The sequence below is a fragment of the Diaporthe citri genome, assembly GCF_014595645.1.
Source record: "Diaporthe citri strain NFHF-8-4 chromosome Unknown scaffold_1, whole genome shotgun sequence".
NCBI classification, from domain to species: domain Eukaryota; kingdom Fungi; phylum Ascomycota; class Sordariomycetes; order Diaporthales; family Diaporthaceae; genus Diaporthe; species Diaporthe citri.
Window position 1 is genome coordinate 1,420,430 of NW_025064846.1, and position 27,739 is coordinate 1,448,168.

The 27,739-nt window shown below is 57.6% G+C and overlaps 12 protein-coding genes across 12 annotated transcripts; 2 read left to right on the forward strand and 10 right to left on the reverse strand.

The window, feature by feature from the left end:
• Nucleotides 1–662: 662 nt before the first annotated feature.
• INS49_000378 (uncharacterized protein) lies at nucleotides 663–1,586 on the forward strand (the record flags this gene model as incomplete). Its single annotated transcript, XM_043161216.1, has 2 exons — nucleotides 663–1,108; nucleotides 1,169–1,586. The coding sequence occupies 2 exons, from the start codon at nucleotides 663–665 to the stop codon at nucleotides 1,584–1,586; spliced, it is 864 nt and encodes a 287-aa protein (XP_043029722.1).
• A 211-nt stretch (nucleotides 1,587–1,797) lies between these two features.
• On the reverse strand, nucleotides 1,798–2,448 carry INS49_000379 (uncharacterized protein; the record flags this gene model as incomplete). Its single annotated transcript, XM_043161217.1, has 1 exon — nucleotides 1,798–2,448. The coding sequence occupies one exon, from the start codon at nucleotides 2,446–2,448 to the stop codon at nucleotides 1,798–1,800; it is 651 nt and encodes a 216-aa protein (XP_043029723.1).
• A 2,293-nt stretch (nucleotides 2,449–4,741) lies between these two features.
• On the reverse strand, nucleotides 4,742–6,050 carry INS49_000380 (uncharacterized protein; the record flags this gene model as incomplete). The annotated part of the gene is made up of 2 exons (XM_043161218.1): nucleotides 4,742–5,050; nucleotides 5,121–6,050. The coding sequence occupies 2 exons, from the start codon at nucleotides 6,048–6,050 to the stop codon at nucleotides 4,742–4,744; spliced, it is 1,239 nt and encodes a 412-aa protein (XP_043029724.1).
• A 414-nt stretch (nucleotides 6,051–6,464) lies between these two features.
• Nucleotides 6,465–7,095, reverse strand: INS49_000381 (uncharacterized protein; the record flags this gene model as incomplete). The annotated part of the gene is made up of 3 exons (XM_043161219.1): nucleotides 6,465–6,467; nucleotides 6,547–6,631; nucleotides 6,917–7,095. The coding sequence occupies 3 exons, from the start codon at nucleotides 7,093–7,095 to the stop codon at nucleotides 6,465–6,467; spliced, it is 267 nt and encodes an 88-aa protein (XP_043029725.1).
• A 1,685-nt stretch (nucleotides 7,096–8,780) lies between these two features.
• Nucleotides 8,781–9,880, forward strand: INS49_000382 (uncharacterized protein; the record flags this gene model as incomplete). The annotated part of the gene is made up of 3 exons (XM_043161220.1): nucleotides 8,781–8,809; nucleotides 8,865–9,000; nucleotides 9,074–9,880. 3 exons carry the CDS (start codon nucleotides 8,781–8,783, stop codon nucleotides 9,878–9,880), a joined length of 972 nt encoding a protein of 323 aa, XP_043029726.1.
• Nucleotides 9,881–10,060: 180 nt separating this feature from the next.
• On the reverse strand, nucleotides 10,061–11,542 carry INS49_000383 (uncharacterized protein; the record flags this gene model as incomplete). The annotated part of the gene is made up of 5 exons (XM_043161221.1): nucleotides 10,061–10,616; nucleotides 10,847–11,054; nucleotides 11,146–11,197; nucleotides 11,262–11,421; nucleotides 11,484–11,542. The coding sequence occupies 5 exons, from the start codon at nucleotides 11,540–11,542 to the stop codon at nucleotides 10,061–10,063; spliced, it is 1,035 nt and encodes a 344-aa protein (XP_043029727.1).
• A 431-nt stretch (nucleotides 11,543–11,973) lies between these two features.
• On the reverse strand, nucleotides 11,974–13,084 carry INS49_000384 (uncharacterized protein; the record flags this gene model as incomplete). Its single annotated transcript, XM_043161222.1, has 3 exons — nucleotides 11,974–12,507; nucleotides 12,586–12,841; nucleotides 12,939–13,084. 3 exons carry the CDS (start codon nucleotides 13,082–13,084, stop codon nucleotides 11,974–11,976), a joined length of 936 nt encoding a protein of 311 aa, XP_043029728.1.
• A 676-nt stretch (nucleotides 13,085–13,760) lies between these two features.
• On the reverse strand, nucleotides 13,761–14,141 carry INS49_000385 (uncharacterized protein; the record flags this gene model as incomplete). The annotated part of the gene is made up of 2 exons (XM_043161223.1): nucleotides 13,761–13,950; nucleotides 14,020–14,141. The coding sequence occupies 2 exons, from the start codon at nucleotides 14,139–14,141 to the stop codon at nucleotides 13,761–13,763; spliced, it is 312 nt and encodes a 103-aa protein (XP_043029729.1).
• An 811-nt stretch (nucleotides 14,142–14,952) lies between these two features.
• Nucleotides 14,953–17,206, reverse strand: INS49_000386 (uncharacterized protein; the record flags this gene model as incomplete). Its single annotated transcript, XM_043161224.1, has 3 exons — nucleotides 14,953–14,998; nucleotides 15,078–16,821; nucleotides 16,900–17,206. 3 exons carry the CDS (start codon nucleotides 17,204–17,206, stop codon nucleotides 14,953–14,955), a joined length of 2,097 nt encoding a protein of 698 aa, XP_043029730.1.
• Nucleotides 17,207–17,950: 744 nt separating this feature from the next.
• On the reverse strand, nucleotides 17,951–20,186 carry INS49_000387 (uncharacterized protein; the record flags this gene model as incomplete). Its single annotated transcript, XM_043161225.1, has 2 exons — nucleotides 17,951–19,929; nucleotides 19,988–20,186. The coding sequence occupies 2 exons, from the start codon at nucleotides 20,184–20,186 to the stop codon at nucleotides 17,951–17,953; spliced, it is 2,178 nt and encodes a 725-aa protein (XP_043029731.1).
• A 3,813-nt stretch (nucleotides 20,187–23,999) lies between these two features.
• Nucleotides 24,000–24,734, reverse strand: INS49_000388 (uncharacterized protein; the record flags this gene model as incomplete). The annotated part of the gene is made up of 3 exons (XM_043161226.1): nucleotides 24,000–24,022; nucleotides 24,445–24,527; nucleotides 24,622–24,734. 3 exons carry the CDS (start codon nucleotides 24,732–24,734, stop codon nucleotides 24,000–24,002), a joined length of 219 nt encoding a protein of 72 aa, XP_043029732.1.
• An 824-nt stretch (nucleotides 24,735–25,558) lies between these two features.
• INS49_000389 (uncharacterized protein) lies at nucleotides 25,559–26,893 on the reverse strand (the record flags this gene model as incomplete). The annotated part of the gene is made up of 1 exon (XM_043161227.1): nucleotides 25,559–26,893. The coding sequence occupies one exon, from the start codon at nucleotides 26,891–26,893 to the stop codon at nucleotides 25,559–25,561; it is 1,335 nt and encodes a 444-aa protein (XP_043029733.1).
• Between the last annotated feature and the right edge of the window lie 846 nt (nucleotides 26,894–27,739).

Below are 27,739 nucleotides of genomic sequence, written 5' to 3' on the forward strand. Positions count from 1 at the left end.
CGCCTAGAATAGTGGACAGCAATCCTCATCCTACACTCGAGAGACCCACATGCGCGAGAAAAACCCCGCCATTGTTGCCGTGGTAGTGCGCTACCTTAGACGCTACCTCGAATAGACCCGGTGCTTAGGGGCAGCCTGCTGAGTTGGGCCAAATTGCCCCGGCAAAGCATGCAGATGTCCTGCGCCCGGCAGACCCACTGCTAACAGAGTGGCCGCAGCTCGAGGCGCATGTATCTCCCCTAGCCTGCAGGGACACGGGCCACCTAAAGCCACCCTAAACCATCTAAGCATCCACCTGTGCGTCACTGCTTGGCCGGGACTGGGATGGAGGGAGCTTGAATGCGAAAAAATTACAATGACAGGCCCAGCCAGGTCCAGATAACCTAGGCAGGTAGAGACCAGCATCCAAGCTTGTGTTGTGACGACAGCTTCTCGCAGGCCTCCCTCCCCCTCCCTCGCCGCCCTCCGATTTTCCAACCCGCTTTTGACACGCGTGTCGCCCGCAACCATGCTCTTCTTCTAAGATGGGACCCTTTCTACCTGCACCCAGGCTGGTTACTTGAATGACGGAATAGCTTTCTCTTTATCTTCGAGCCCCAGGAAGTCTTTTCTCGCCAGTCAGTGCCGTGGCCCGTCAGCTATAGCGCGAACCGCCGCCAAAGATGCGTATCTTCCTCCTGCCGATATCGACGCGTCGAACGCTCCTGTACGCGCACCGCCTCAATGCTGCGACCACCTCGCAGCAGGCGAAGCAGTCATTACTGGAAAGGATACAATCCAAGGCTGCCAAAACGTGGGCGGGCTGGGAGCAGAAGGAGTCAGGATGGCAAAAGACCGTCGTCGGCTATGGAAATGAGGCATTGAAGAGAATACCCTACGAGGAGTGGGCCTTGAAGTCCGTGCCGCCTCTGTCGACAAAGCGCAAGGACGACGAGCTGCGGGGCGACGACAAAGTAGAGGTCATTTACCCCAGGAAACTGGTATCGGCCGACAAAGTTACCGAGGTTCTTCATGCTTTGGGCACGGAACGTGAAGCTCTACACCGGCGAAGGCTCATCTGGTGTCTTGTCGGAATGCCGATAAGTGCTCCATTCGCATTGGTTCCAATGTACGTGCTATTGCCTGTACTATCGTGTGTGTGAAGTCTTTACTAACGAGGGCGGGCTAGAATCCCGAATATCCCCTTCTTCTATCTCGTGTACCGTGCTTGGTCACATTGGCGCGCCCTCGCCGGCGGGAAACACATCCAGTTCTTACTTCAGAACAAACTCCTGATTCATACCCCGTCTCCCAAACTCGATGAGGTCTACTCAGAGCAAGAGCCACCGCTGCCATCAACTCCTGAAACCACGACCACACCAGGAGAACCCAAGAACAAAAACCCAACGCTACCCAAGAACGCCCAGCCGGAAGGTGGTGAAACGATGCTGCTGTCCCAGGCCAATGGGAAGATAATGACGCAGGCTTTGGACCTGCCTCAGCTCGAGATCGAGCTCGAGCGAGCGATATGGCAGGTGGAGACCGCCATCGAGAAGCAGAATGCTGAACGCAGCGCCTCGAAGAAGGACGATCCAAAGTCGCAATGATCTGAGGTGGCCAACGATATTATGTTATAGTACGAATCGGAAATGGTGTTATGATAGCATGGGAAACTCGCAGGGCAGAGCTGGCTGGTACCGTGCGTTTGGAGCTGGGACCTTCGGGTCGAATCCCACTCAAGTCCTCATCTCAAGCGATGATCTCCACACACAAATTCAAATCCGCTTCTCGATTCCCATTCTCCCCCGACTGGCATTGTCAAATCTGACGAGCAAGGTAGTGACCTCTTAGTGAATCGAACCCGACGATGGTGAGGAACGTTGAGCAGACACTCAAGAGGCTCAAGATGAGGACGATTTGCAGCCGGTGCCGGGCGGATGAATCCTGCTGGAGCATGGAGAAGTCACTGGCCGCCTGCCTCTCCACGTCCGAAAGCCAGCCGTGCCGAACGTCGCCGACCTTGACCACCCGGAACATGGTGCCGGTCTCTGTGTGCGTCTCCGGGGGTGTCTCCACCGTGGTGACGGCCAAGCTGGACCCCTTTGCCGATGAATCGCAGATCTTGGTGCAGATCACCGTGCTCGCTTCCTTGGGGGGTGGTGAGCAGGCTGTCGAGCGCTCATACGCAATGGCAGCCTTACGACGCAGAAGTCGCTCCGTGGGGGTCTCGGTGGTCTTCCTCCTGACCGGCCTGAGTCTCGTAGAACGGCGGTTCTGTCTCCTAAGCTCCTTGTCACTGCAGTAGGTTGGGTTTAATGGTGACGAGGCGCTCGGAGCGTACTGTTGTGCTGCTGCTGCGATAAGGGCGGGGATGATGTTGTCTTTAGCACACATCTCCGGGTATCCCGTCCTGTCGACGTCGTTTTGTGAAAGGTTTTGAGACATGTTGTATTGGCTCGTCTCCAGCATTGCAGAGTTGATTGCGAGAATCATGAGGAGCGTCAAGAAGAATGGACGAAGAGGCGGGGCTCACTGAAGAGGTCGAGGGGGCGGAGGAAGGGAGGAGCAATGTAGTATGAGACAAGTCACGATACAATGTCGCACTTGTGTCTACTTGTGGAATCTACTCGGGCGGGATGGCAGGAATGTGGAATCCACAAGGCCAAAAGGGAATGAGCCCATGCCCGTTTTGTTTTGTTTTTATCACCACCCTTGACCCGAAATCTTGGGGATGGCCGGGGCCTGCTCCTTCTCGACAATATGTACAAGGTTTCGCGAAAGTGCAGACAGAGTGCCGCATGCCAAGTTCACCACGTAGTCGCCCCAATACAATCGTGTGCGGTCCACAGAATGTCTCAGTCAAGGGGAAGGTGGCTTCTGCCACTCCCTGTCAAGTCGCTCATCACATCTAACCTAATTTCGACTCGACGGGCCAGATTAATCTATTCAGATGACGGGCCGCCTGTTCAATCTCGGGGGTGAACTCCCCTGGCCGGGGTTGTGTACGCACTGGCCAGCTCTCGGTCCCTTCAATATGGGCCACGCTCCCAGGCTCGCCCCATCGCCCTGTCCTATACATGTATTTGTGCTGACAGGCTGACCACCTGCACGCCAAATGCTGCCAGGAGAATGTGTGCACGCTGCACAGTGGAAGCCGTGCATTTGGTTCCTGAATTGCCGTGGATAAGTGGGCCGCATCCCCTCCCCGAACGCATACCTCCGACGCTAGACCTGACTGACGGCTGTAGAGGGCAACCGTTTCCCGGCGGAGCTTCACACCGCTCACCGAACTCCAGTGAGCCCCGATAAGTGGGTGTTGCATCAGGTTGACAAGCCACTGGCCCCAGAGGCGGAGCCGAGCCGCCCGGGGAGTAACGGTGCTGGTTACCCTCGTGCCATCAGACGCTGTTCTGGCTGGATGTGGATGCTACCTGTCCTGGCCCACGCCTGAGACGGAAGGTGTCCAAAGGCAGACGGACCTTGGGCGCCTGAGCCGATGGGACGGGGAGGGACAGCTCCTCGCGAGGTGAGCAGATAGCGTCGCCCACCTCCACGACGGGGGGGGGGGACATGACATGGCACGCTCCCAATGGAAATACCTCAGTCCCATGCACTGAAGCGAGTCAAACCCACAGGCTCAAATCGAGGGTGTGATCGTCGACAGACCCTCAGCCGGGACAGGGCCAAGACGGTCTCCTATTGATCCAGCGGACACACACGGTCCGGACGGGCGACAAGGCCGTCCCCAAGGCCGTCCCAAGGCCCCGAAACGAGAGTGCACACAAATCTTCCCCCAGTTCGGCGAGACCGGAAGGGCTTGTCCATCTATCTAGATAGGGCTGCCAGCGTCGCAGGCGGTGGTGGTTGGCACCCACAGCGACTCCGCCTGATCGCAAGCGGGAATCGGCCCACCGTGGTGTAATGATACTGTAGATTTGCCCTTCACCGCAGCCCGCCCGCGGGGACGTGTGCTGTTCGTGGACCAAAAGGAGAGCAACTTTTCGTCCCGGCTGCGGAGGTGTGTCTGACCACGCAGGCAGGCCCTCACGGGGCAATTCAGGCACGGCGTTCTCAGTGCCCTGTCGCCGGATCACGGCGTCCATTGGTGGCTTTTCATATCGATATCGTTACGCCATGGCTCTACCACGATCTATCTCATGGAGATATGCCGTGGCTATTCTTAGGCGTCATCTTGAAATAAAGAATCTCTCCCAAGGCCGGGTACCTAAGGCCATTAGTCCATTCCATGTCACACATCCACGCAAATGATTCTTGCTCCATTCTTTCCGGGAAACAGAGATCATGGCATTGGTCATTATTGACACCAACGCTTTCTTGATGTGGGTTGCAGTAAACTCTTCTTTTCCATTGCCGTGATCTAAGTGGAGGCTGTGAATAATGAAATACTCCTACAACTCCACGAACCACTGCCATGTCAGTGTACCATCTGACTCCTGCCTCGAACTCAGAATTTACTAGAAATAAGGCCCAGGGGAAGAACACCTCAGAATTACGGTCTATCCGCCCCGTCCTGCAAAATCAACGCCAAGAAACTATCAAGCTGTGGGTATGAGGCTTAGTCATAAGACACTGGTACAGCAGTGGCCGCACGCAGCCCCGACCCTGATATGAGTGCTATGGCGACTTGCTGAGTGGCGCGCATCTGCGGAGCGAATAAGTCGTGATTTGATATGCAGATCTCGTTCTGCACTTGACATCCCTCATCGCGAGTCGCAACTACCAGCAAATCAAATCTGACCATTTATGATGCGGCCTGCAAAGCCTCTGCAGGGTCCTCTGTGGGTGCAGGTATTTCTGTGGTCGTCTCCATCGGCACGTCCATGGGAGCTTCCATGGGGGCCTCCATCGGTGCCTCGCCCGATCCCTCGGTGACACCCTCGGTGACAGCGTCGGCCGGAGCTTCGGCCGCAGACTCAGTAGCAGCCTCGGTGGCGGGCTCTGGTGCAGACTCTGTGGCAACCTCCGGCGCGATCTCTTGCACAACGTCTGTAGGAAGCTCTGTCGGTATCTCAGCCGTAGCATCCGTGGGCGCCTCTGCCAGAAGGTCCTCCTTCAACGCGGCTTCTGCATCAGATGCCTCCGTCATGCGCATCTTCTTTGCACGGCCATTGTCGTGGAACTCGAGTGACTCCTTTGCCTCCCTTCAGCTCCAGCTCCATCTCGTCCAGTCGTCGCTTCATGCTGTTCTCTCGTCGGTGGCTTTCGTCAAGTTGAGAGCGGAGCTGGGCTTCCGATGCCGCGAGCGACTCGAGCTGAGCACGCAGCTGAGCCTCGGTCTGCGCGGCATCGTGACCTCCGTCAAGTCCATTACCAGCAGCCGGGCCGGCGCCGCTGCCGTAGGTCTCGTAGTGCTGAAGGCGACGCTGGATCAAGTCGTTGATGACTTCCAGCTCGTCGATGCGAGTCTTCAGGCCCGAGTTCAGGGCGAGAAGTTCCTCGGGCGTTTGTGGCACGCCCTCACCGTTCATAGGAGAGGGCACGCGACCGTTGCCCGGACCTGGGACGCCAAAGCCAGACAAGGGCTGCTGCAGGTGGTGCTCATCGAGGCCGTGGTACAGCATGTGTCCGGCGTACATGTTTGGGGTCGCGGTCCGCGATATGGGAGAGTTGGTGTCGTCGATGTGGCCATTGCCAGCCTTTTGCGAGGTTCTTCGCACGCCGAGGGCAGCGGCAGCAGCGTTCTGGGCCTGGAGATCAGCGACGTTGGCATCAGAGGCGACAGCCTGGTTCTGTTGGGAGGGAGGGAACGGAACATTAGCCTCGCCGGACTCGAGAAGCGTTCTGTTAGGTAGGCAGAAGAATGGGTCGCGCACCTTCTTCTTCATGTCCATGCCCGGGCGCATGGTCTTGACGCGGTTGCGGCTCTTGATAACGTCTGTCTTGAGGGAAATGGGCCTTGGCCGGCCGTGCAGCTTGAGGAACAAGCCGCAGGCGTTGCAGAGGACCGCGCCGGACTCATCGCGACGCCACAGAGGAGTGGTTGAGGTCTGACAATTCTGGCAGATGGGCTGCGATGTTTGTTGGTCATTATTAGCCGCCATGGAGGCCATCATGGTTGGGAGGACTGCAGCAGCGCGCTGCTTGAGACGAAGTCGCTGCGAGATGGGACGGAATGGTATCGTAGCGTATCGGGTCTATCGTGAGATGCAGGTAGGGAAAAGGGAATGGGCTTGTTGATAAGATCTCGGGTGCCAGAGATAAGAGACTTTTGAGGACGGGAGAAGTTTTGGGGGGGAAGAGCCAGAACCCGCCCACAGGCCAACAACCCAGTTTTTTTCTCCCACTAGCGGGCGATCCCACCCGAGCCAAAGCCATGCTCCCATGCTCCAGCCAATCAAAGGATGCGCTTATTATCAGCACCGGCAGTCTACACCCTGCACCTCTTTTTTTGGTGAATTTTTTTCTTGATCGCTTCATCTCCCTCTGATTGTTTTCCGTGACGCGTGGCGCGAGGATGCAACGCTTTACTCCGTAGCACATGAGTGCAATGGCGTGCGGTGCGGATGACAGTGGTGCGAAGATGAATGAAAGTAAAATGTGACTTACGAGATTCCCACCTGGGCCGGCGCTCGTCGCAGCCGGCGCTGTTGCGGGCGTCGAGTACATCGTGGACGGCGTACTTGTCATTGCTCTGCAGTGCAGGAGACCTGTTAGCTAGGGCTGAGTTGGATGCTCATGGAAGATTGGCAGAAATGACAGCGTGCGCCTCGGCCGAGTGCGGGTCTGAAGGGAGCGAAGACCGAGCTTAGATCGAGGTGGTGGCACTTGCGCGCGTGTGTAGAGCGAGGCGCGTTCACATCTCATCCCATCCCGTCTGAGCTGTACCCGGGCGAGGCTGAATGCCTGGCGCCAGCCCGCCCCGTCCAAGGTGTACTTTTGATGGCCACATATATTTGCACTGAGGGTATCCACCTACCTCATCTGTGGTGGGCTCGACGTCGAAGTTGCAGCGGCGGCAGCAGCTGCCGCAGCCGCAATCGACGAGATGCCCGGGAGCTGTTGATGGGAGTGAGAGGCCGTGGTCGAGGTCGAGCTCGGTCGCGATATCGGTTCGAGGGTCGCCGGCGGTGGCAGGCCGCCTTGGCCTTCTTCCATCTTGACCCGAGGGGAAAAGGTCAAGGGCTGCAGCCCAATATATAGGTGGTTGTGATCGGGCGGAGGTGTCAGGCAAGGATGAGGCACAGGTAGAGGGAGAAGCAATGGAGAGCGAGTGGAAGCCAGCTTGGCGACGGGCAGGGAGGTCGCGGGGGAGAGGATTGCTCGTCGGGTTCGGGGTTCAGCGCCGGAGCCGGAGTCGGAGCACTGCTTTCGTGTCTTGAAGACGACGGGCGCCAACCTGTCGAGTTGTTGGGCAGTAGAATGTCGTTTGAAGGGTCGCGGATATGCCCGAGGCGAGACGGCTCGATGCTGACCAGGGGACCCGCGTCTGGGACAACGCGCGATGGACGGCAGAAGGAGGAGCGAGGAGCGAGTGACTCGAAGACGGAGGGGCAACCGAATAGATAGACAGCCACCAATAATACTTCAAAACATTACAACTGGATGGACTAATGTAGTTGACTTGCAGGTAGAGAAACGCTTCAGAGACAGAATACAGACACAGACAAGAGAGATTGAGAGATAGAAAAGGCGTTGCAAAAGCTCAAATAGCAAGTAGTAGACGAGGAAGAATACCCATCCAGACGTGTCAGCCACCGACCGAGCGGGCAAATTATTTCACAATCGGCAAAAGGCAGAACCCCCCCGGACCCTGGCCAGAGCAGACCGAGCCCCTGATTTCTGCGTACTACTAGTACTTGGGCAATGTCGTGTTGGCCGGATTCTGGCTCGAGCTCGAGCTCCAAGCTCACCCTTGCCCTCACGCACTGTACTGTGTATCTTTAGGAGAGCGAACTTGGTGCTACTTGTGCGGTGCGCGCAGACCAGATAGGTACGGAGTGGCCGTCTCAGTGGCCATCCCTTGAAGGCGAACCCAGCAAACAGAGTTGTGGCGGCGGGCAGGACTGATAGACTGATACTGTACGAGACTTTGCCACGGACCAAGACTAGTTGCACAAGACACAGCCTCTGCCTTCTCAAATTATCAAATTTGGGGGACGGAACTCGGTGTCTCGTTCTTGCATGCTCCTGCTGGAGATACCGGCCCCCATGGGAGGCTGCTGTAGGAAAGGGAGTGATCAGCCAAGCATTTGCTCCATGGAGACTTCTATATCGGGAAGCGGTGGAGGTGAGAGCTTAATTTGGATCTTTCGCAAATCAAGAACCACGCACCGTAGGACCCAGGTGTAGAGTACAATGACAAGCCGCATGCAGGCACAATCTACGAGGTGCCTCGCCATGACTCCAGAAGCCAGTTGGGAAGAGTGTACGCTCAACCTGCGCCTTGACAGACACGATGTTCCTTGCTGGGCATGCTCAGGCACTTGCGCTTCCTACTGCACACTATACGAAATCGCACGAAATCGGGAACAGATGCATGCTGGATGAGTTTCACAGGCCGTCGTCCTGGAGCTTTTTGGACGGGACGGGAAGCTTGCCGAGTGGTGGTTCGCGAGGTCGACATGGGGCCAAGCGGCAAGTACCTAAGTACCTAAGTATCTACGTACCTGTCTGACAAGGTACCCGCCGCTTGGGGGATTTTGCCTGCCGGCCTGGGACCAAAAAAAAAGAGAGAGCCCAAACAATTTTGGCGATCAACTCTAGCTTCAATTGTCTGCCGTCCGTTGCAAATTTACACCACACTCAAGCGTACACCCTTCCCGCTGGGAATATCAGCCAGAATGTCGACAAAGCACGAGAAAGACAAACCGTATGTAATGCTTTGCCAAGTATGAGGTTCCAAGTTGCTGACGACGCCTCTCTAGGTGGGACACGGAAGACATTAACAAGTGGGAGATCCCTGCCTTCAAACGAGAAGACAATGCCGGGGGGACTTTCGCAGAGGAGTCAACTTTCACGGTTCTCTTCCCAAAATATCGTGAGGTCTATCTGAAGGAAGCAGTCAGTTGCACCGCCCTCGACACTAATCCCGTAGCCTCCCTTCGTGAAGAGAGACTGACCAGAGATTGACCAGTGGCCCCTCGTCACCCGAGCGCTCGAGAAACATGGCATCGCCTGCACTTTGGATTTGGTGGAGGGAATGATGACCGTCAAGACGACTCGAAAGACATTTGACCCCGCCGCCATATTGAATGCGCGAGACCTCATCAAGCTGCTTGCGCGAAGCGTGCCCGCCCCTCAGGCGATCAAGATCCTCGAAGATGGCGTGGCATGCGACATCATAAAGATCCGAAACCTGGTCGGGAACAAGGAGAAGTTTGCAAAGAGGCGCCAGCGAATATTGGGTCCCGGCGGATCCACCTTGAAAGCGCTGGAACTGCTTACATCGACATACGTCCTAGTTCATGGCAACACCGTCAGTGTGATGGGCCCGTTCAAGTCGCTGAAGGAAGTCCGCAGGGTCGTCGAGGACTGCATGCACAACATCCACCCGATTTATCTAATCAAGGAGCTCATGGTCAAGAGGGAACTGGCCAAGGACCCAGCGCTGGCGAACGAGAATTGGGACCGGTTCCTGCCAAACTTCAGGAAAAACCTGAGCAAGAGGAGAGTTCCGCACAACGTTGTCGACAAGAGCAAGAAGACGTACACGGCGTTTCCTCCTGCGCCCGAGAAGAGCAAGCTGGATCTCGAGATCGAAGATGGCACGTACTTCATGGGCAAACAGGCAAAGGAGCGAGCTGCGAAGACTGAACGGGAAGAGAAGGCCAGGCAGAGGAAAGAGGAGAAGAAGCGGGAGCGGGAGCAAGAGTTTATTCCACCAGAGGAGCCGGGTTCGAAACCAAAGAAGAGGAAGAAGAACAAGGAAGCCTCGGCTTGAAGCTTCAGGCCTCACTTCTCGGTCGGTGCCTCGACCACCCATACGATACCCGGTCAGATCGCAGACCAAATGTAATTTGATGGCTTCACAAACGACCTTTACCAAAAGACTGCTCGACAGGACAGCAGTGTACGTGAGGTGTTTATGAAAGACTATCTGCAAGAAGTGCGGCTGCAGACCTTACAGTTTCGAACTCGAAGCGGCCCCCGAAGAAATATCGATGACCAACTTGCCAAACTGCTTGCCGTCCTTCATGTCGGCGAAGAGCTCGTCGATGCCGTCCAAATTCTTCAAGCCTTTTGCCACCCGGCTTATCACGGGTTTCAGGAGCGGCCGTTCCCTGACGAAGGCCACCATGTCCCTAAACTCCGCCCTCGAACCCATGGTGCTGCCTCGCAATTCGACGTTCTTCAAGACGGCTTGCATACCCCACGGCATGGTCGGCGCGGTGGTCATGCCGTACTGGGAAATGATGCCTCCCGGCTTGAGCAGCTTGGTCGCCCTCGCGACGATGTCTCCGCCAGCCCCGTCGATGACGGCATCTAAGAAAGGTCTCTCCTTTGGCAGGGCTTTTTGCAGCTGCTTGTCCCAGTCCTTGTCCCGGTACGACACGCCGCCCTTGGCGCCCAGCTTCACGGCTTTCTCGATTTTGGCCTTGTCACCACTCGTGACCCACGCATTGCAGCCAAGCTCGACGGCAAACTGCAGCACTTGTAGAGCAACACCCCCACCAATCCTGTTCACCGTGTTAGTAAACCGTCACATCCTTTGATGGGCTACAATCAGTCTCATGAGTAACTCGAGCCGTGCAAGTGCCTATACTCTTGAGGCTTTGCTTTAAAATCACTGGCGCGGCTCGGAAGTACGCCATTGCAAGCGAAGAGACTCGTGACGCAGCTGAGAGAACCCCGGGATATGCTGCGGCATGTGAAAACGGTCAGATGGGGAAGCATGGCAAACACGCACCCCGTGATAAGAATGTTGCGGCCACGGCTCGCGTTCTCCCCCGTCTTGGTCACCAGGGCCCTCCAGCCCGTGAGGCCCACGAGCGGAAGCGCTGCTCCCTCGATGGCTGACAGGTGCTCTGGCGCGATCTCGACGTCTTCCTCGCTGCAGACTATGTACTCCTGTGCAGTTCCCGCATCGTACATTGCAGTTCCGCCAATGACGCTTCCTATTGTGTCAGATCGCATGTTTAAAAGAAATCAATGGGTGCTGAAGAGAATGGGCCAGAGTAGAAAGGACAAGAGAATAGAACTGCGTACCTATATTTCTTGATATCTTCAGGCCCGTCCGGGTGTGCGTCCCAGCCTCGTGCTGGGAAGAGAAGAACATCCTTGTCCTGAAGGTTGCGAACACATTGCGGCCCAGATTGAATCACCGTCCCGTGGCCGTCTGCCAGGAGAGGGTGCTCGAAAGAGATGCCCGGGTAGAGTTGCTGGCGGACGAAAAGGTCACGGTGGTTCAGGGCCGCGGCATTGAGGCGAATGAGGACTTCCTTTGGGCCAGGAGAGGGCTTGGGTACTTCTTTGAGTTGGAGGCTGTGGGGGAGTGAGCATTTGGTATTGCATTTGAACGGTTCTTATTTCATGTAAGAGCTTACGGGTAGTACACCTTTCCTGGCTTCCCGTCTATCTTCTTGACTGTTAATGCGACAGGCATTTTTGGCTGTGTGGCTGGGTTGGCAATGTTTCCTCTCAATCTTGTTGCCGGATGTGGGAATTGCGAAAGTTGCTTTGCGACCAGACAAAAGATAAAACCAAGTGAGATAGTCTACATGTACCAAGCCAATGAGATGGAATGACGTCTATGCAAGGAGAATGATGTTCACATCTCAAGTACCGGAGCTACAGAAGCATGAGCCACTCACTCCCCGCATTTCGGTGCCGATGAGCCTCGGCTTATGTGCCGCCGGAGCGGCCGGGAATGCTGGGAGGGAGAACCGGGGCCGGATGACAGGAAGAAGCAAGTACACAGAGCCTGGTCGATCCTTCGATTTTGCCATCTACACACTACGGACGCCTGCACTGAACGCGTAATTCTATTTCCGTTGCTTGAAGACAATGAGCCGGGCGTGAATCAATCCCAGTTGATCACGTCGAAAGCTTCGACACAGCGATAGCAGCCGCAAAGGTAGCAAACATCGACACAAAACTCGCGACGGACATCAACCCCATCCCGCTGATACCATGTCCCGATGAGCACCCGCCGCCCAGCCTGGAGCCGACGGCCATCAGGAAGCCGCCCCAGAACGCCTTCCACGGGGCTACGTGAATCGTCAACGCGCCCGGCGCCACCGCGAGGTCAGGCCTCTCCCGGACCAGCAGCAACGCGCCAGCCATCGTGGACGCAGAGAAGACCAACGTTCCGGTGGCAGGCCGCGGGCCCTTACCGCCCTCGATAAGGTACAGGACCCAGTCACCCACGTGCTCGTAGCAGGTCGACACGCCGACCAGGGAGCCCCTCGCCAGCAGCGAGACCAGCTGCGCGGCGCCGATGACCAGCCCGCCCGCGATGGGCTGCAGCGCAGAGGGTGCCGGGACGGCCTTGCCCGCGACCGTGACCACGATTGCGCCCAGGAGGACCTCGTAGAACACGAAGGTGGCGGCGCGCCCCGTGCCGAAGAGCTAGGCCAGCGACTTGGGGCCGGAGCTCCCGGCCGCGCCCTTCCCCCTGGCAGCCTGCCGCCGCAGCTGGGCGGCCACCCACGGCCGCAGCAGCGCCGACCAGAACAGGCCGCCGACGATGGCTCCCGCGAGGGTTGTCTTCGCAGAGGGGACCCCCATCGCGACCTGTGGGAACACCATGCCGGGGCACGAGGCCGCGAGGGACATGCCGGCGCCGAGGAGGGCGCCGCCGATGAGGTTGCCGTCGAGGGGGAAACCCAGGATGCCTGCGGGCGAGTAGGAGCGTGGTGGAGGGACTTGAAACCCCAGATCTTGGAGGACGTGGACGGCGAGGCTGGACGGACAGTCAGCCATCCAGTCATCCATACATTGGCATGTGTCACCTGCTGTTTATGATCGTGAGGGAGGACGAAGACCGAGGGAACACTCACGCGCTGCAGCCTGTGGCTGTGAGGAAGGTCTGCACCATGTTCCACCTCTGCAGCGTGAACTGCGAAGCGATCAGGAATGGCGAGTACAAGCCCGAGGCGACGAGGGCACCCCCAAAGGCCAGACCGGTGGCGATTATTTCCAACATTTCTTTGTGCTGCATGTGTGTGTAGTTGCAGTGTGTAGCCGTTGAGTGGATCGGCTGACTTGAGTAGCTCTTGAGAAGCTGGCTGGAGTTGTTCAAGACTGGAACCTCTGAAGCCGCAGAAAACTCGACGGGGTCGAGGCTAATAAGTGTCCTGTCCAAGCATGGTCGCCGGACCACTGACGGTTGCGGCAACCTCGAGCCAGCTATTCTTTGACCCGGCAGCCGCGGCGGAAGGGCCGGCGGGTGGAGCTTTCCCACTACAACCTTTGTAGTCGCAGTTACAACGACGAAACGACAAGAGCCAGGCCGGGAGTCCTGAGTGCCCGCCCCTTTGCCGGGTGAACACATCACGAAACCAAATGCCGGTACACACCTGGGTACGCAGGGCATAGAGGGCTCATTCGGGAACTTGTTAGAAATCACCAGAGCCGAGAGAGACTGACCGTGACAAGCAACCCACGTCCAGCCGACGACCCACCACAAAGACTAAAATGCCACAGCCCGTCCCGTGCGGTTCGCCGACCCGGGGACGTTTGGGGGCCAAGCAGGTCCGCCTCCCGCTGGTCCCGCTGGTCCCGCTGTCCCCCGTTCGGCGACCTCGACGAAAGTCAAATCGTCCCTGCTAGGGATCCATCCATCCATCCATCCATCCATCCATCCATCCACCTCCAGTCAGTCACGAGGTTGCAACGCCCGCCCCGGCCTCGGCCAGCGCGGACGCGATGTTCGCCATGCACTGCTCCGCCTGCTCCGCCACGTCGGCCGAGATGGCCCCCGTCTTGTAGTCGTAGCTGTTTGTGTGTGTGGCGCTCAGTGTCAGGGCCCCGTGACGCTTTTGAGGATTTTGGCTGGTTGGTGGCGGTGTTCTTGGGACCAAAAAGGTAGGGAAGGAGGGTGACTCATTAGCCAGCTTTCAGCTGGCTGGGCTCACTTACCCTGTGCATCCCGACACGAACACAAAGTCGCCGTCGACAACGGCCCTGGAGTAGCCGATCTCGGCCTCGAAGGCGCTGCCTGAGCCGATGAGCTGCCGCGAGGCTGGAGGGGGGGGGGGCATTGTGAGGCCTTGATGGGGCGCTGGGATGAGAATCTCGAGGTTGACTTTACTTTGACAAGGGTGACTCTAATTAGACTCCTGCCGCTTTTGACGTGCGTGTATGGATCACCACGTGGCTCTGTGGCACCTGAGAATCCTGGGCGTTGGAGTTCCTGCGGCTTGGTGAGACCAGGGTCAATTTGAACAAGAGACGGGTGCCTAGGTAAGTATCATGGCCGGTGTTTATAGTTAGATTCCCAACGGTCTCTGCTCCGGTCCTGGGCATTGCGTACAAGTATCCACTCCCCCAGCATCAAGCACCTCCGTAATCATTCCCTTCGCCATACAACACGGCGCTAAGACTCTTCTGCAAGTTGTTACAATAGCTGATTGGTCTAGAACCATACAGCTTACCACTACTTGTTGCTCCATCAGCCAGAGTCATCATCCCGCCCTCTTGAGCACACACACGCCAAACCCACGCGTAGGGGTAGGTCGATATGCTTCATCATTAGACCAAGTCTTACTTCTGTATACCTGCTTATAATCAACCCTCAAAAAGGGCTACCTTTGCAGGATGCTTGCTGTCTGGGCGGATGTCCACCTGCTCAATAGTAGCCCACCTATATAGGCACGCCTAGCTTTTCTCTTTTCAATATCCCATCCATACTTTGGGCGTCCCAAGCCTTGCCTCTAAACTCCAGGCCAGGCCCTGAAATACAAACAAGCAACAACTCCTAGCAGTCGTTCGGTCTCCGTCACCATCTCACCCCTTCTTCTCACACATGTCCCTGCAATTTCCTTTATTGAGAAATTGCAAAGCACGGCTCTATCACCCCAGCATGGAATGCGTCCGGATGGCCTTTGGACCGAGTTCACTGCGGCAGATAGTTAGCAGAGTGTCCAAGTATGGTAGCATGTATCCCTGGGCGAGTTCGCAAAGGGGTAGGAACTTACTTAAAATCCACACGGTGCAGGCTCATGGACCTCTGTGCCTCCAGCCCCATCGCATCAAGGTTGTGTACGCAGAACACCAGGCGGGCTGCCACCAGCGAGCCGAGGAACATGGCCTCCTCGAAACCGTGTTTCGTCCATTCGGCCAGGTATGTCGGCATTGCCGCCAGCTTGATCGACGTCGGCGTCTGGCTGTGGAAGTGGTGTGACATGTGCGGCGCTGACCCGTCGCCCGACGCAGATCCCGGCGCGCCACCGGGCGTGGATACGCCAGGGTGCGGCGTCTGCTGCAGCGACGCTGCCGTCGTGGCTGCCTGCAGCAGCGGGTTGACGCCCGACGAGGCACCCGTGGGCATTGTGTGCGGCGGGCCTGTGAAGCTGCCCGTTGGCGTCTGCGACCCCGTCCCGGCGGGCGTTGCCACGTTGGAGGGCAGCTCCGACGTGAACATTGTCGCACTACTAGGCGAGATCAGGTGCCGCAGCGTCAGGGTCTGCAGGATGTTGTCTTTCAGCCCGCGGATGCGGCTGCCGTTGCCCACGAAGACAATGTTGTCCCAGCAGCCGGGCCGCATGTACATGTCGCCAATCTCCTGCACGGCCCGATAAATTGTCGTGGCAATCCGGTCGATCTCGGCGCGGTCCGCAAATGTGAATCTCTCCAGGCCGATCTCGATATCCTTCTTGATACGCTTCGTCTGAGGTTCTGAAGACGCAGCCGTTGCGGGCGCCGAGTCCGGGGGCGGCAGGAAGTTGTCTACTTTGAAGGCATCACCACTCGGTTGATCCCCGGCCGGTTTCTCTGCTTCGCCTGCTGGCGCTTCCACTTTCGGCTCCTCGCCATTAGCTGGTGGTACGGCACTCTCTTTCTCCTGATCGGCTGCCTTTGCCGGCGGGGGTGCCGGCTCCTCGTGGACGATCTCTTCGTAGTGGAACACACTCTTCACCCTCTTCGAGTTGGGCAATCGCGAGGGTTTGTTTGCATCCACGGCATCCTGACCCTTGCCTTTCTTTCCTGCCTTTGCCCTCTCCTGTTTCTCCTTCTCCTTCTTCGCTAGGAATTCTTTCGTCTGACCACTCGTAACGATGTTTGCAATGTCAAGGACACCATCCTGATCGGGACCCTTGTCATCTCCGGTAACCCCATCCTCAGCATCCGCACCCACAGGCAAGTCGCTCGTTGTGCCCGCCGCCGCTTGGGCAGCAGGTTGGCCCGTGGGTGCTGCTGCAGTCTGCTGGCCGGTGCCACTCGCCGAGGGAAGCTCCATCAATCCAGGCTGATCCGCCGCGTATGGCAGAACCTCACAGATCTGACTCTTCTTCAGCTGTTCGGCCATTTCATAGGTGAACCCCTTGTCCTCGAGCAACTTCTTGAGCTTGAGGGTGAACGCCTCGCCCCCGGAGATGGCCGCCTCCTCGTCGCTTTCTGGAGTCGTCAAGCCCACGTCCTTGTGGCTCACGACCCTGTTATCATGTATACAGGTCACGTCAACCTTCTGGAAGCCAATGTCGACGACCGTCATGGTCGGCCACCGTAGTCCGTATTGCGTCGCGACGCCGCTGTGAATGAGGCAGAGTGCCGGTGTCTTGGTCTTTTCGAAGACATAGCGCGCGATGGCTTCGCAGTCAGGGCGAGTCCACTGGGGCGACGCCATGAGCGTGATGGGTGTGTTGTGGTAGGTCGTGGTCAGCATGCTGTGGACGTGGTCCAGGAACGCGAGGAAGGCGTCCATATCCACGATACGACCGCCTATGCAATAAATCAGGCGTGTAAGTATGAGCGATAGCATTTACTGGGCGCCAATTGAAGCGCAGCAACAAGACTCACCTCGGATGGGGTACACGGCGCCCTCGCTAGAGTCGGGGTCCTCGACGAATTCGTACTCGTCCTCGGACTTGACGCCGTCAGCGGCCCCGGCCTGCGCGACTCCATTAGATCCAAGGGGGTTGTTCTTCTTCCTCTTGACGGTATGGTATGGCCTCCATGCCCCGTTCTGCTCGTCTTTAAACATGCGCGTTGGGAAGCGCTGGGAGGGCGGCGTCAATTCGCTGCAGCCGAGCTGGGCCATGGTTGTGGAGGAGCCAGGGCAGATGACGAGGACCTGCTCCTCCTTCCATTTTGTTTGCGAAGACATCGTGGGGTCTCGCGGGTTGAAGGGCGAAGGTGAGGAACGAGGGGATGCCCGCCGTTTGAAGTCCAGTCGAGTCGACGTGCCTGGGCGCTGGTGTGTCGCGACCGCGCCTTGCAACTTGTAAGCTTGCTGGGAATTTTAGCGGGCTGGAGCTCAGGCGCACGACCCCTAACCCTGGACCGGCCGCAACCCAACGCTCATCAACCATGGTTACTCGGGAATCTTCATTGCATCCATTCACATATACCACCGGCCCATGGAGGCGCTCAAGCGTGGGGGTGGTTAGAAGAAGAGAGAATTGATAGCAACTAATTTTTTTCGACGACCAAAGTTACGACATGAGACGCCGGGTCCGCTGGTAGTGAAGGACCTACTGCGTCACAACACGCAGGCGATGCAGCACACAGCACCTGGCTGGGAAATATTCAATCGACGCGCAACACCACCCATCGAGTCACTACAGCGTGGAGAGAGATTTTGCAATGTTGTCATCATGAAGATGCTCATCTTAGGTGTGGTAGCTACCAACAGGAATTTGTACCCATGTTAGCAATGCATAAAACATTAGACATAAAAGCTGCCCAGTCACCTGCTCCCAGCCCCCAGCATCCAGCTGCCGTGCCGTGCCGTGCCCAGACCTGGTTTGCCCCTCGAGGGGATTGGATATCGCGAATTCTGTGCCCAAAACGCCAATGCCATAAAAAGTCATTCCCTGCCCCGAAACAAAATAAAGGGCTTGCCCGCCCTTTAATACGTGGCCTCGAGTTCAACCCCAAAGCTCATCACCTCGTGCCTCGCCGCCTTGGCATCTTTGGTTGTGGCCATCTCGCTCTCTGGCTTCGGCGTGCGAGGCTCCTGCTCGTCCCCGGATGATGTCGGTCCCGAGGTGTGGAGCGTGGATGGCGTCCTGGGCATATCCTCCGTTTCCATGCTCAAATGCTTCTCAATGACAGTAGTGTATGTTGGCGAAGACGCCCTGGACCGCAACTGCTGCTCCTGTGTCTCAACGTCCTGCTCGCATGGGCTTGCCGGTGTCACATTAGATGCCCACTTGGCTGCAGACTCAATTACCCCGTCCATGGTCTTGTGTTCAGCCCCCTCTTCGCTCTTGCTCGTCATCGTCGATTGGAACGAGTTCCTCAACGGGCTCTTCAATGGGATCTCACCGAAATCGCTCTTGCTGAAGCGGGACGACCTTGCAGGGCTCCTGGGTGGAATCGCCGGTACAACACGCTTGGGGATGTTGACAAGCGCCCCCTTGGCGTGGATTATTTGGGTGACCTGCGGTGACGATGGAACCGCTCTGACTGGCTGAGCAGCTGTCGCCAACTCGAATACGATCGGTTCGTCATCGTCGCACTCTGAATCAACCTGGTCGTCGTCCTCGAGCTCCGGGTCGGTTTCGATGTCTGAGCCTTCCTCGTCCTCGTCGTCTGCGTCCTCATCGCGCTCATCGACAGAGACCTTGTCCACCTTCTTGGCATGGTCAACGGTAGCGGTTTCGGTTTGCTCGGATATCGATGTTATCTCGTTCGCGGCTTTCTCTTCGGCTGCACTGTCCTCTGGGATCGAATCCGGGCGCTCCCGGGATGAGCTCCTGACGACGGCCTCCTGTGAGTGCTCGATCTCCTCCGGCTCCATGACGACCGGTAGCTTGTCAATCGAGGCTCGGTCCACACCCTCGTCTGATGTTGGCGTGGTCCCCCGAGTGTCGACGGTCGTCTGTGTAAAGGCATCCGTCATGCGACTGAGAGTAGTCTTGTTGGACATATAGCTGCCCCTGTTACTCTGGGTTATGTAGGTGTCTGTGCTCTGGCGGTTGTTGAACTGGCCGAACAAAGGACTGTTCGGGCTCGGGGCGTACTCGAATTGGCTGCTGGCAGGCCTGTGTCTCGTCCCAGCTTCTCGAATCTCGAGTCCCGCCATCTCGAGCGCCCTAACACCAAATGGATCTGGATCCTCGTTATCTGGTACACCAAATGCGGGTCTTCCCGGAGACAGCAGAGAGAGCGCGGATGGATCCTCGATCACGGCGTCGCCAGGGGCCGGCTGCAACGCCAATTGCTCCAAGAGAGGCGCGTTGAAGTCGACCCTGCCCTCTGCGCACTTGAGAACCTCGTACAAAGTCTTAATTTCCGGGACGTCTTTCTCAGGCACCTGCCCCGCAAGCACATCGAGGACAGAGACATCACCACCGTAGAATCTCTGATTTTCCGAACCACGTTCAGTAACCGACGACCCGTCGATATTGACAGCCCGGTGTTCGCCCCTCGCCCTGACATAGGTCAACACTGTGTGCCCTGGGTCCTTACCCCGGACCTCGTTCTCGATGCGCCCCTCTGTTATGGTAGGTCCAACGGCTAGCTGTACGTCGGCGCCCAGGGTGGTTTGCGGTCGTGTGAACATCTCCAGTTCAGACATTGAGTTGATGACCAAGACGCAGTCGTAGACATCCACCCCTATCACGAAGCCAAGGGCTGCCGTGTGCAGGAGGAATGCCGAAGGCGGGGACCATCTTCCGTCGGACTTCCTGGCAACCAGAATTCCACTCCCTCCACTGCCGCTCTTCCACAGCCCAGACCTCATACAAGAGAAGATTGCAAGGCCGACAGCGTTCTGGACTATCCTCGGCGGTATTCTCCTCTTCTTGTGCTGCAGGGACGTTGTAGATGAGCGCCTCTCGAGATTCGTGGGGCTGTCATCGCGAGCAGCGACGCACCCTTCGGCTGTGCTATCATGTTAGCCAGTGCTCACGGAATATTTGGGTGCTCAGGTCTGACGTACTGCAGAATGCCTGAAGTATGCGAGCTGCCTTCTCGCTCTCGCGGTCCAATGTCGATGGCCAGTAGTCCTCGGGCCCGTGGCGACGGGTCAAGGCATTGGCGGTGTCAGGGACAGCGATAGGGGGAGGGACAGGATTGGTGAGGCCAGCGTTCGGCTTTGGCCTGTCTCTCGAAGACCAAAACGCAGAGATGCGCTGCATGGTGAAAACGGGTGTGCTGAAGGATTGTTGTTCAGGCCATTAAAGAAAAACAAAGAATGGCAGGCATTGGGGTTGTGAGAGTGTAGGGGCAGACTCTGGCCGTGTTTGGCCCCTGCGCTGGTCGCCCGTGTCCAGGTGAGGCGGGGAAAGGGGAGGTGGGATGCTGTTATGGTGAAGGTTGGATGTTGTTGGATGGGTGGGTTGAGGAATGGTGGTCGCGAAGTGGGTGGGTGGCTGGTCACACACACACACACACACACACACACACACAGCTTCGAGGGCCGCGGGCGGGTACCAGGGTGACGGTAGTGGGCGAGGTAACAGGTGAGGAAGGCACGGCCGCGGGTCGGTAGTGGGATCAGGGCGCCTTTTTGGCTCAAAGGCCGGGTGAACGGGTCGAACAAGCACGGTCTGGGGCCAGCCTCGTTATGCTAGTTCTTTGAACGGCAAGCAGCAGCAGGTCGGGCGAGAAAAATGGGCGTCTGGGGCCGTTTTGTAGCTGCAGGTGGCCAGAGACGGGTGACGTGTGAGCAGGTGTGGTACGGTGTTTGGTACAGGTACGGGATGCAGATGCAGGCCGGCCAGGCTGTGAGCGAGCAAGCAGGAAAAACAGTACTTGTACAGTAGATAAAAACAGAACCGATCGGCGTTTTCTGTTCGGCAGCTTCGGCAGGCGTGTTGCGTGCGTGGGTGGATGCGTGGGTGCAAGCCAGCAAGCAAGCGAGCAAGCGAGCGGGTCGGGGCTGCGTGTGCTGTTGTATTATTATTATATTACCGGGAGAGCAGGAAAAGCTGTCCATCCGGGGTGGGTTTTGCTCTCTGTCTGGGTTGGGTTTGAATTCTGGATCTGGATCTGCAAGCATGTATGAATGCGTAGTAGTGTGGGAGGGCCAACTGCGCCTGTCTGCTGACGTCGACGGCACGTCGATGACCAAGGACCCCAGATGCACAGAGGCTGCTCGTGGTAGCTGATGGCTGGGCGTGCAGCACGGGTGCAGGTCTGCAGGAGCTACTACGTAGCGAGTAGAGGGGCATATGCAGGCGTGGGTGGCATCCGGTTGTTGGCTAACTCTTGTCAGGTCAGGCTTGCCGACTGGGTGGTTCGTCGTGGGCGTCGACTGGCTCGAGTCCAACGGTACCTGAGCGGTTGATAGAGTGGGGACGCACCCTCTCGACTGCAGGCTCCCGTACTATCGGTGTTGGGTCACAGTCAGCTTGTTGCTGGGCTGATCTGCTGGTGTGGAGGCCCGGAGAGGGGGGTGAAGAGGAGGTGAAGGAGAAAAGAGGCCAGGAAAGACAAGGCAAGGCAAGCAGGGCAGAGAGGATCGCCGTGCGCCGATACGACTAGTTATGTTATTGTATGGGTACAGCCCGTGGTGACAGGCAGCACGGCACGGCACAGTACAACACAATACAATACAGGAACGGACGGACGTGCGAAAAGGAGAGAGGCGGGGGCGAAATCAAGGCACATCAGGTCGAGTCAAGTTAGATTGCAGAGAAAAAGTCCAAGCCCCCCCAAGACAAGAATGCAGTGGAGGGGGGGGGGCGGATGGGGCAGGGAGGGTCATTTTGAAGGCCGTGGAAAATACATTACAAAAAGAAAGCTCTGTCCCGTGCCAATTAGAAGTGGCGTTGCAGCCGTCCAGAAGGAGAAATTTGAATTGCTGAAATGGACGTTTGGTGTTCCAGCCCGCCGTGTCCAGGGGCCGGCTCTTGCGTGCGACTTGCTGCTGCCGGTGCTGCTCTGCTACAAGGGCATTCTGCGTCTCATTACGCGGCGGGGGTCGAAATGAGACGAACCTTTTGCGTACAGCCTTGAAACATGCACAACTGCCTCTCCACCTCCCATCCACTGCCCATCCACCCCACCCTCAATCTCGCCCGTCGCCCATGGCACATGGCCCATGGCCTTGGACCCATGGCCCTTGACCCCCAAGGGCCCATCACCATGAGGCAACCCAGCCCAACCCAGCCCGCATTGCTGCCATCTCCCTCTTTTACGACGGATGCTACCCTTCTCACTACACAGCGCTGCAGTTCTCCTATGCCCTTTTTTATTACGACTCCTCGGCAAGCCGCCCTTGGACCCCGGTGCCGACGTCAAACCCCCAGACTGCAACGACGCTCGGACTGTTTCTTCATCAGCGCCAGGACTGGGAATGACTCTCTTCAGCACCTGCCGTGGCTTGGACACCAAGGGCGGCGCCTTGCTTCTTCGACCGTTGGGTCTAATGCGTTAGCACTAGCGAGAGACCGACTGCATCTCTAGCACCGAGACCACCTCGAGTTCGAGCAGACAGATGTGCCGCTGGCCTGGTCTCCCATCTCATGTTTTTTATTCCGACACAGTACTGGGACCTGACTCGGGCTAATCGCAACTGCACACACACATACACAGTACACACATGTTTTGTTTGCATGTTTCCTCTATCCACGCCGACGCCAAGCCTAGGTACTGTGCCGGGCTGTGCTGCCTTGCTATCCTGCCCGCACTCGGTCGACATTTCCGGCTGTCCCACTGTCCCGCCAGCGGAGGGGCCGACAGGTGTCGCAATCCACGCGAGCACATATAGACGGGGGCAGAGATTTGTGACAGCGTCGTAGCGATGGCCAATTCCCGATCCCGAGTCGATCAATCGCATCAAACACTCATCACGCCCGCCCCCAGACAACCTCTGCCAAGACCTCGATCTCTGCCGGTCGGTCCGTCCATCCTGGTGTGTCACGAAGCTCGAGCAGGGCCACGCGAAAGAGTCGCCGTCTGCCTGGGCAAAATTACTCGGCCCCAATCCGGCACTGCTTGCTGTTGTGCGCTCTCTCTCGTTCAGGTGGCCCCCAAACTAGATTCACTCGCAATTGCAGCCTGCTGCAGAGTTGCTAAAACGGGCCATGCTGTCGAGTGTGACGCTGTCTCTCGCCAGAGTCACATCTCAGCCTTTTCGGTAACTTCAAGCAGAGCCGCCTTCCGCCCAGAACCTTCCTCAGGACCGGTTTCACAGGGCGGAATCGACCACACCCACGCACCATGACAACTCTTGGTACATCGCTGACACGGAATCCTGGAGCTTATGTCGCCCGTACACACTCCTGTCACACTCACGTGGAGATCCAGGCCCACAGGATCGACACAAGCCTCTCAGCACGCCCATTCAAGGACTGGGGGCAGACCCACCGGCGGACATTCTGGCCATACACGTATACAACCTTGAATCGCATGCATCCGCCTCAACTCTAATTCCCTCCCTCACCCCCTCCCTTGCCCTATCACACAGAGCCACCAGACGAGGCAAACGCAAATTGGACTCAGCTCGAAGGTGGCTCGGACTTCGTCACCCAACCTCAGTTTTCCTCTTGACGGCCCAGCCCCTCCTTGGCTCGCCATGTCTTGCATGAGCTGCAGACAGACAGCAGACACGTTTTGACTTTTCGGGGCCAACAACCGAGGCTTCCACTCTGGCTTTCAATGCGTCACAGTCGTATCAATTGTTTTACCTGAGCGGTTTCGCTATATTCCAGAACCCATCAGCCGAACTCTGCCAGACAGTAGTAGATCGATTACCCAACGCGTCCCAAGGAACATGTAGTGCCCTCCCAGTGGAATACAGGCGAAGCAAAACAAAACACAGAAAATCAGATGCTGTTCGCCAAATACAGTTCCTGTTAGATTTATAAAATATCTAAATCGCTTCATCTCACCGAGATGTGATGAACCCGTGACATGTCCGGTCGTGCGTGGTTGCAGCAGCCCCGTGCCTAGAGGCTCTTCTTCAGACCACCCAGCGAACCCACGCCGGCCTTGATATCCTGCGCCTACTTGTTCCCCTTGAGTTCCGCTGCGATGCAAGAGTCAGCAAAGGTGGGTGGGTGGTGAGTGCCCCGAAGGCGGAAATTTCACATCAGCGTTGAGGCAAAGGGGTTGTCCGGCGTTCCACACATGGGCTGGAGGAAGAGACAGGAGAGGCAAGCCATGGGACGAGAAGCCCCCTTGCGCAACCCCTTCGCCTCCTCTCCGTAAGCCGAGGGAGGATCAGGCAGGGGAAGAGAGGAGGGGAAGACCGCCCGGTGTTCAGACCAGGTCGTAGGGAACATTTCCGACGGCGGGGAGGAGCGGGAAGTCCGTAGCACTTCAACGGCACATGGACGCAACAACCGGGCGAACGCAGGAAGGGCGGGAACCTTGAAGCCTCCGAGGGTGCCCGAGGGCGGAACGTGCAACAGACCATGCTTGCGCAGGGCATAACAAAAGGAAACTCACAGTCGACAAAGTCCTCTCCCCTCTCCAGGCCTTTGGCCTGCATCTCCTTGGCCTCGGCCTCAGCCTTGGCCTTCATGAAAACACTGAAGAAGAAAAAAGTCCAGTCAGTGATTACTGTCCTCAACCTCATCCAACAGGATTGAGAGGGAAGCAAATGTAGACAGGGGCAGGCCTCACCCAAATTTCTCAATCAGAGGGTCCATGTAGCCCTGGTCATAGGCGAAGTACGACCCCGCCAGGACGAGGAGGACAGTGAGGAGGGAGATGGCGATTTGGTAGGTTGATTCCATCTTGAAGGCACGTTGGCGGGCGCAAGTGATTTGATTAGTTGCCTACGACTGAAGCGATTGTAGCACTGAATTGGGACAAGTAGTGGGGCTGAATCTGTTGAAGTAGACAACATTCCCGATTGACCTTGGAGTGACTATCTTACTTATATTCAAAACATTTTCACCACCATGTATCTTGTGCCAGTCGTTTGGGTTGTACAATAACCAAGTTCCCTTCCCAGAAGCTGCGGGTAACCTGCGATGACGTCCCCCAACCCAAGGGTGATGCGCGGCTAGCCGTCAGGTTCCAAGTTCCCGGGCACCATGAAGCAGGTTTTTGGTGCCCCATGTGGCGTCGTCAAAACCGCCCTGCTGCGGCTAGCAAGCGGGCGTTTGCTCAAACTACGACGACACGTTGCGCTGCTACGCTGGAAAAGTCTTGTGCATGTCTATACATTGACATGAATTATAGATACGAGAGCACGTGGACGCGGCAGGGGACGATGGGTGATTAAAATGGTTGGCACTGGGCTCAAATTCTATTTGATATCGTCAAATCGTTTCGAAGCTACATGAGTGGTGTAGATCGGTTTGTGGGCGCCGTGGGGGCATTTGTCTATATATATGAGAAAGCAGCGGCAGCACCAGCGGCGGCGGCAGAAAGAACTCCTGGTTTTCGTAAACCCAACCCCCCGGAAAAGCAATTCCCAGAACACCAGCACTCGATCGCCGAGCCCAAGTCTAGTCGTAGGTCTATGCAGTGCGTGAGAAAGAGCGTAAAGGTCATGGTAGTAGTTTAACAAGGTCGTCCCGTCGCAACAGGCCATATATGCCGAGTGGGTGGACTACTGCGCGGGGGCCACGACAGCAGGGGACACGGCCGCGGAGCCGGGGTATCTCCCTCCCTGGAGAAGGTACCGCTCGAAGTCGAGGCAGTCCCTGGTGGTCCTGCCTGTCGACGACACGGCGCGACCTGGCCGCCAGTCGCCCGGCATGTCCTCCCAGTTGTCGTTGGTGACGCCGTGGAAGCTGTAGGCCTCGTTGGAGGACCTCTCGACGCCCACACATTCGAAGTCCCCCTCCAGGTGGATGCGCTCCAGCTTCGGCAGGCGGTTCCGCAGGCCGACGAACAGGCCTCTGAAGGTGCCGCGGCAGAGGTGGATGCCGCCCAGGCCGCCCTCGTGAACCTTGGCGAGACCACGGCCGCCGAGGCGGAGGCGCTCGAGCGTGTTGGCGTGCCGCAGGATGAAGCCGCGCAGGTCCTCCTCGTCGCAGGATATGCCCTCCAGCTTGAGGTCGGTGAGCTTCTCGTAGGTGAAGCCCTCGAGCAGCGTGTCGAACCAAATGATGAACTTGTGTTTGGGCATGCCGTAGGTGTGGAAGGCCAGGGTGAGGTGGGTGACATTGGTAGCGCAGCGCAGGATGTGGCCCAAGCCCTTGATGGCCTTGAACCTCTGATTCGGCAGCTTCAGCGTGGAGGGGTCGACGGTGATGTTCAGCGTGGTCAGCTTGGCGAACGAGGTCGAGACGCAGTCGAACCAGTGCCTCCTCTCATCGGGCAGCCTCAGCGTCTCCAGCGGGAAGCGGTCGATGGTCAGGGAGGACAGGTTTGTCTCCTTGAGGGCAGATGCGATGAGAGCGAGGTTCTTGGCGGCGTGGTCCCGGTCCATCTTCCGGCAGCTAGGCAGGCCCTGGAAGACCTGGTCCAGCACATCAATGTCGAAGGGACACCTGGTGAAGGTGACATCGAGATCGCGTAGATTTGGCAGGTTCCGGAAAGCCTCCAGGACCATGTCCGGGCGGCTGTCAAAGGCCGGGACGGTCAGGCGTTGCTGCTTTGCCTCCCAGTAGGCCAGCCAGGCGGCTTGCAGACGCTCATTGCGCTCCTCGGGGTCCTCGAGGTAGTGCTGGAAGAAGGAGGCGTGGCGAGCGTTGTACTCGTCGACATCGGCGAAGTTGATAGTGAGAGACTGGATGGCACTCCTCAGGCGCTGGTGGGTTGCGATGGAGTGCAGCCTGGCGACGTCGTCCCTCCAGCTGACGACGTTGATCTTGGACTGCATCAAGTACTCAAGGCCGATCTCCGCAAAGAACGAGGACATGAGGCGGAGGTTCTTGACACTAGGCAGATCACAAGACTCGTAGATAAGGCGCACCAGCTCTACGGGGAGGGACTCCATGATGGAGGAGCAGGTAGCCTGCCTGAGGCGGCTGCAGGTCGCATACGAGGAGGGACGGAAGGGGGAGAGAGTCTGGTGGTGGTGGGATGGGCGAGGCCGAGGGCGACAGGCACGGCAGATGAATACAATATCGGACAGGACAGCAGGCAGACGGACGGACGGACGGACAGGTAGATTTGTAGAATACAAGATGGTGAAGATCGAGCAGAGGGAGGGAGGCGGGCGAGAAAAAGTTGTTGAAGAAGTCCCGAGACTTTGTACCTACATAAGGGGGGAACGGGGATGGGGTGAGATCAACGAGTCGGGACTGGCAATGCAGGCATCTTGCAGGCATTCCACCAGCAGAGGCGTCTGGCGGGACAGGGGCCTGGCAGGTACATGGCCTGGACGGCATGGACGGCCCAGCAGGCGCAGGAACCACCCGGCGGCACGGTCTGTGGGCGAGTGCAGCAAGCAGCAGCAAGTAGCAGTAGCAGCAGCACCTGCGACTGCCACCTCACCAGGTTCAGGTCAGGTCAGAGCATGGGGGGGGGGCCCAGGCCACCAGGTCGGGCCGGACGGTGAGAGGGATTTGGCATGGAGCTGGGGATGCGTGCATGTTTTTGGGGGCGCCAGGGACGACACACCACAAAGAAAAGCAAGCGAACCAAGACCAACGAGACCAACGGAAAAGTGGACAGCCAGGCTAACCAGGTAGCAGGCGGCCACTGGGAGGGCCAGCAGATGGGCAGAGGGCCGACGGTAGAGCGGTGCTCGTCACCGAAAGTCTTTTTTCAAAGTTCAAGAGTCCAAAAGGTCGGTGAGCCTAAGACACACATGGGCCGCCATTGGCCCCCAGCCCCCGAT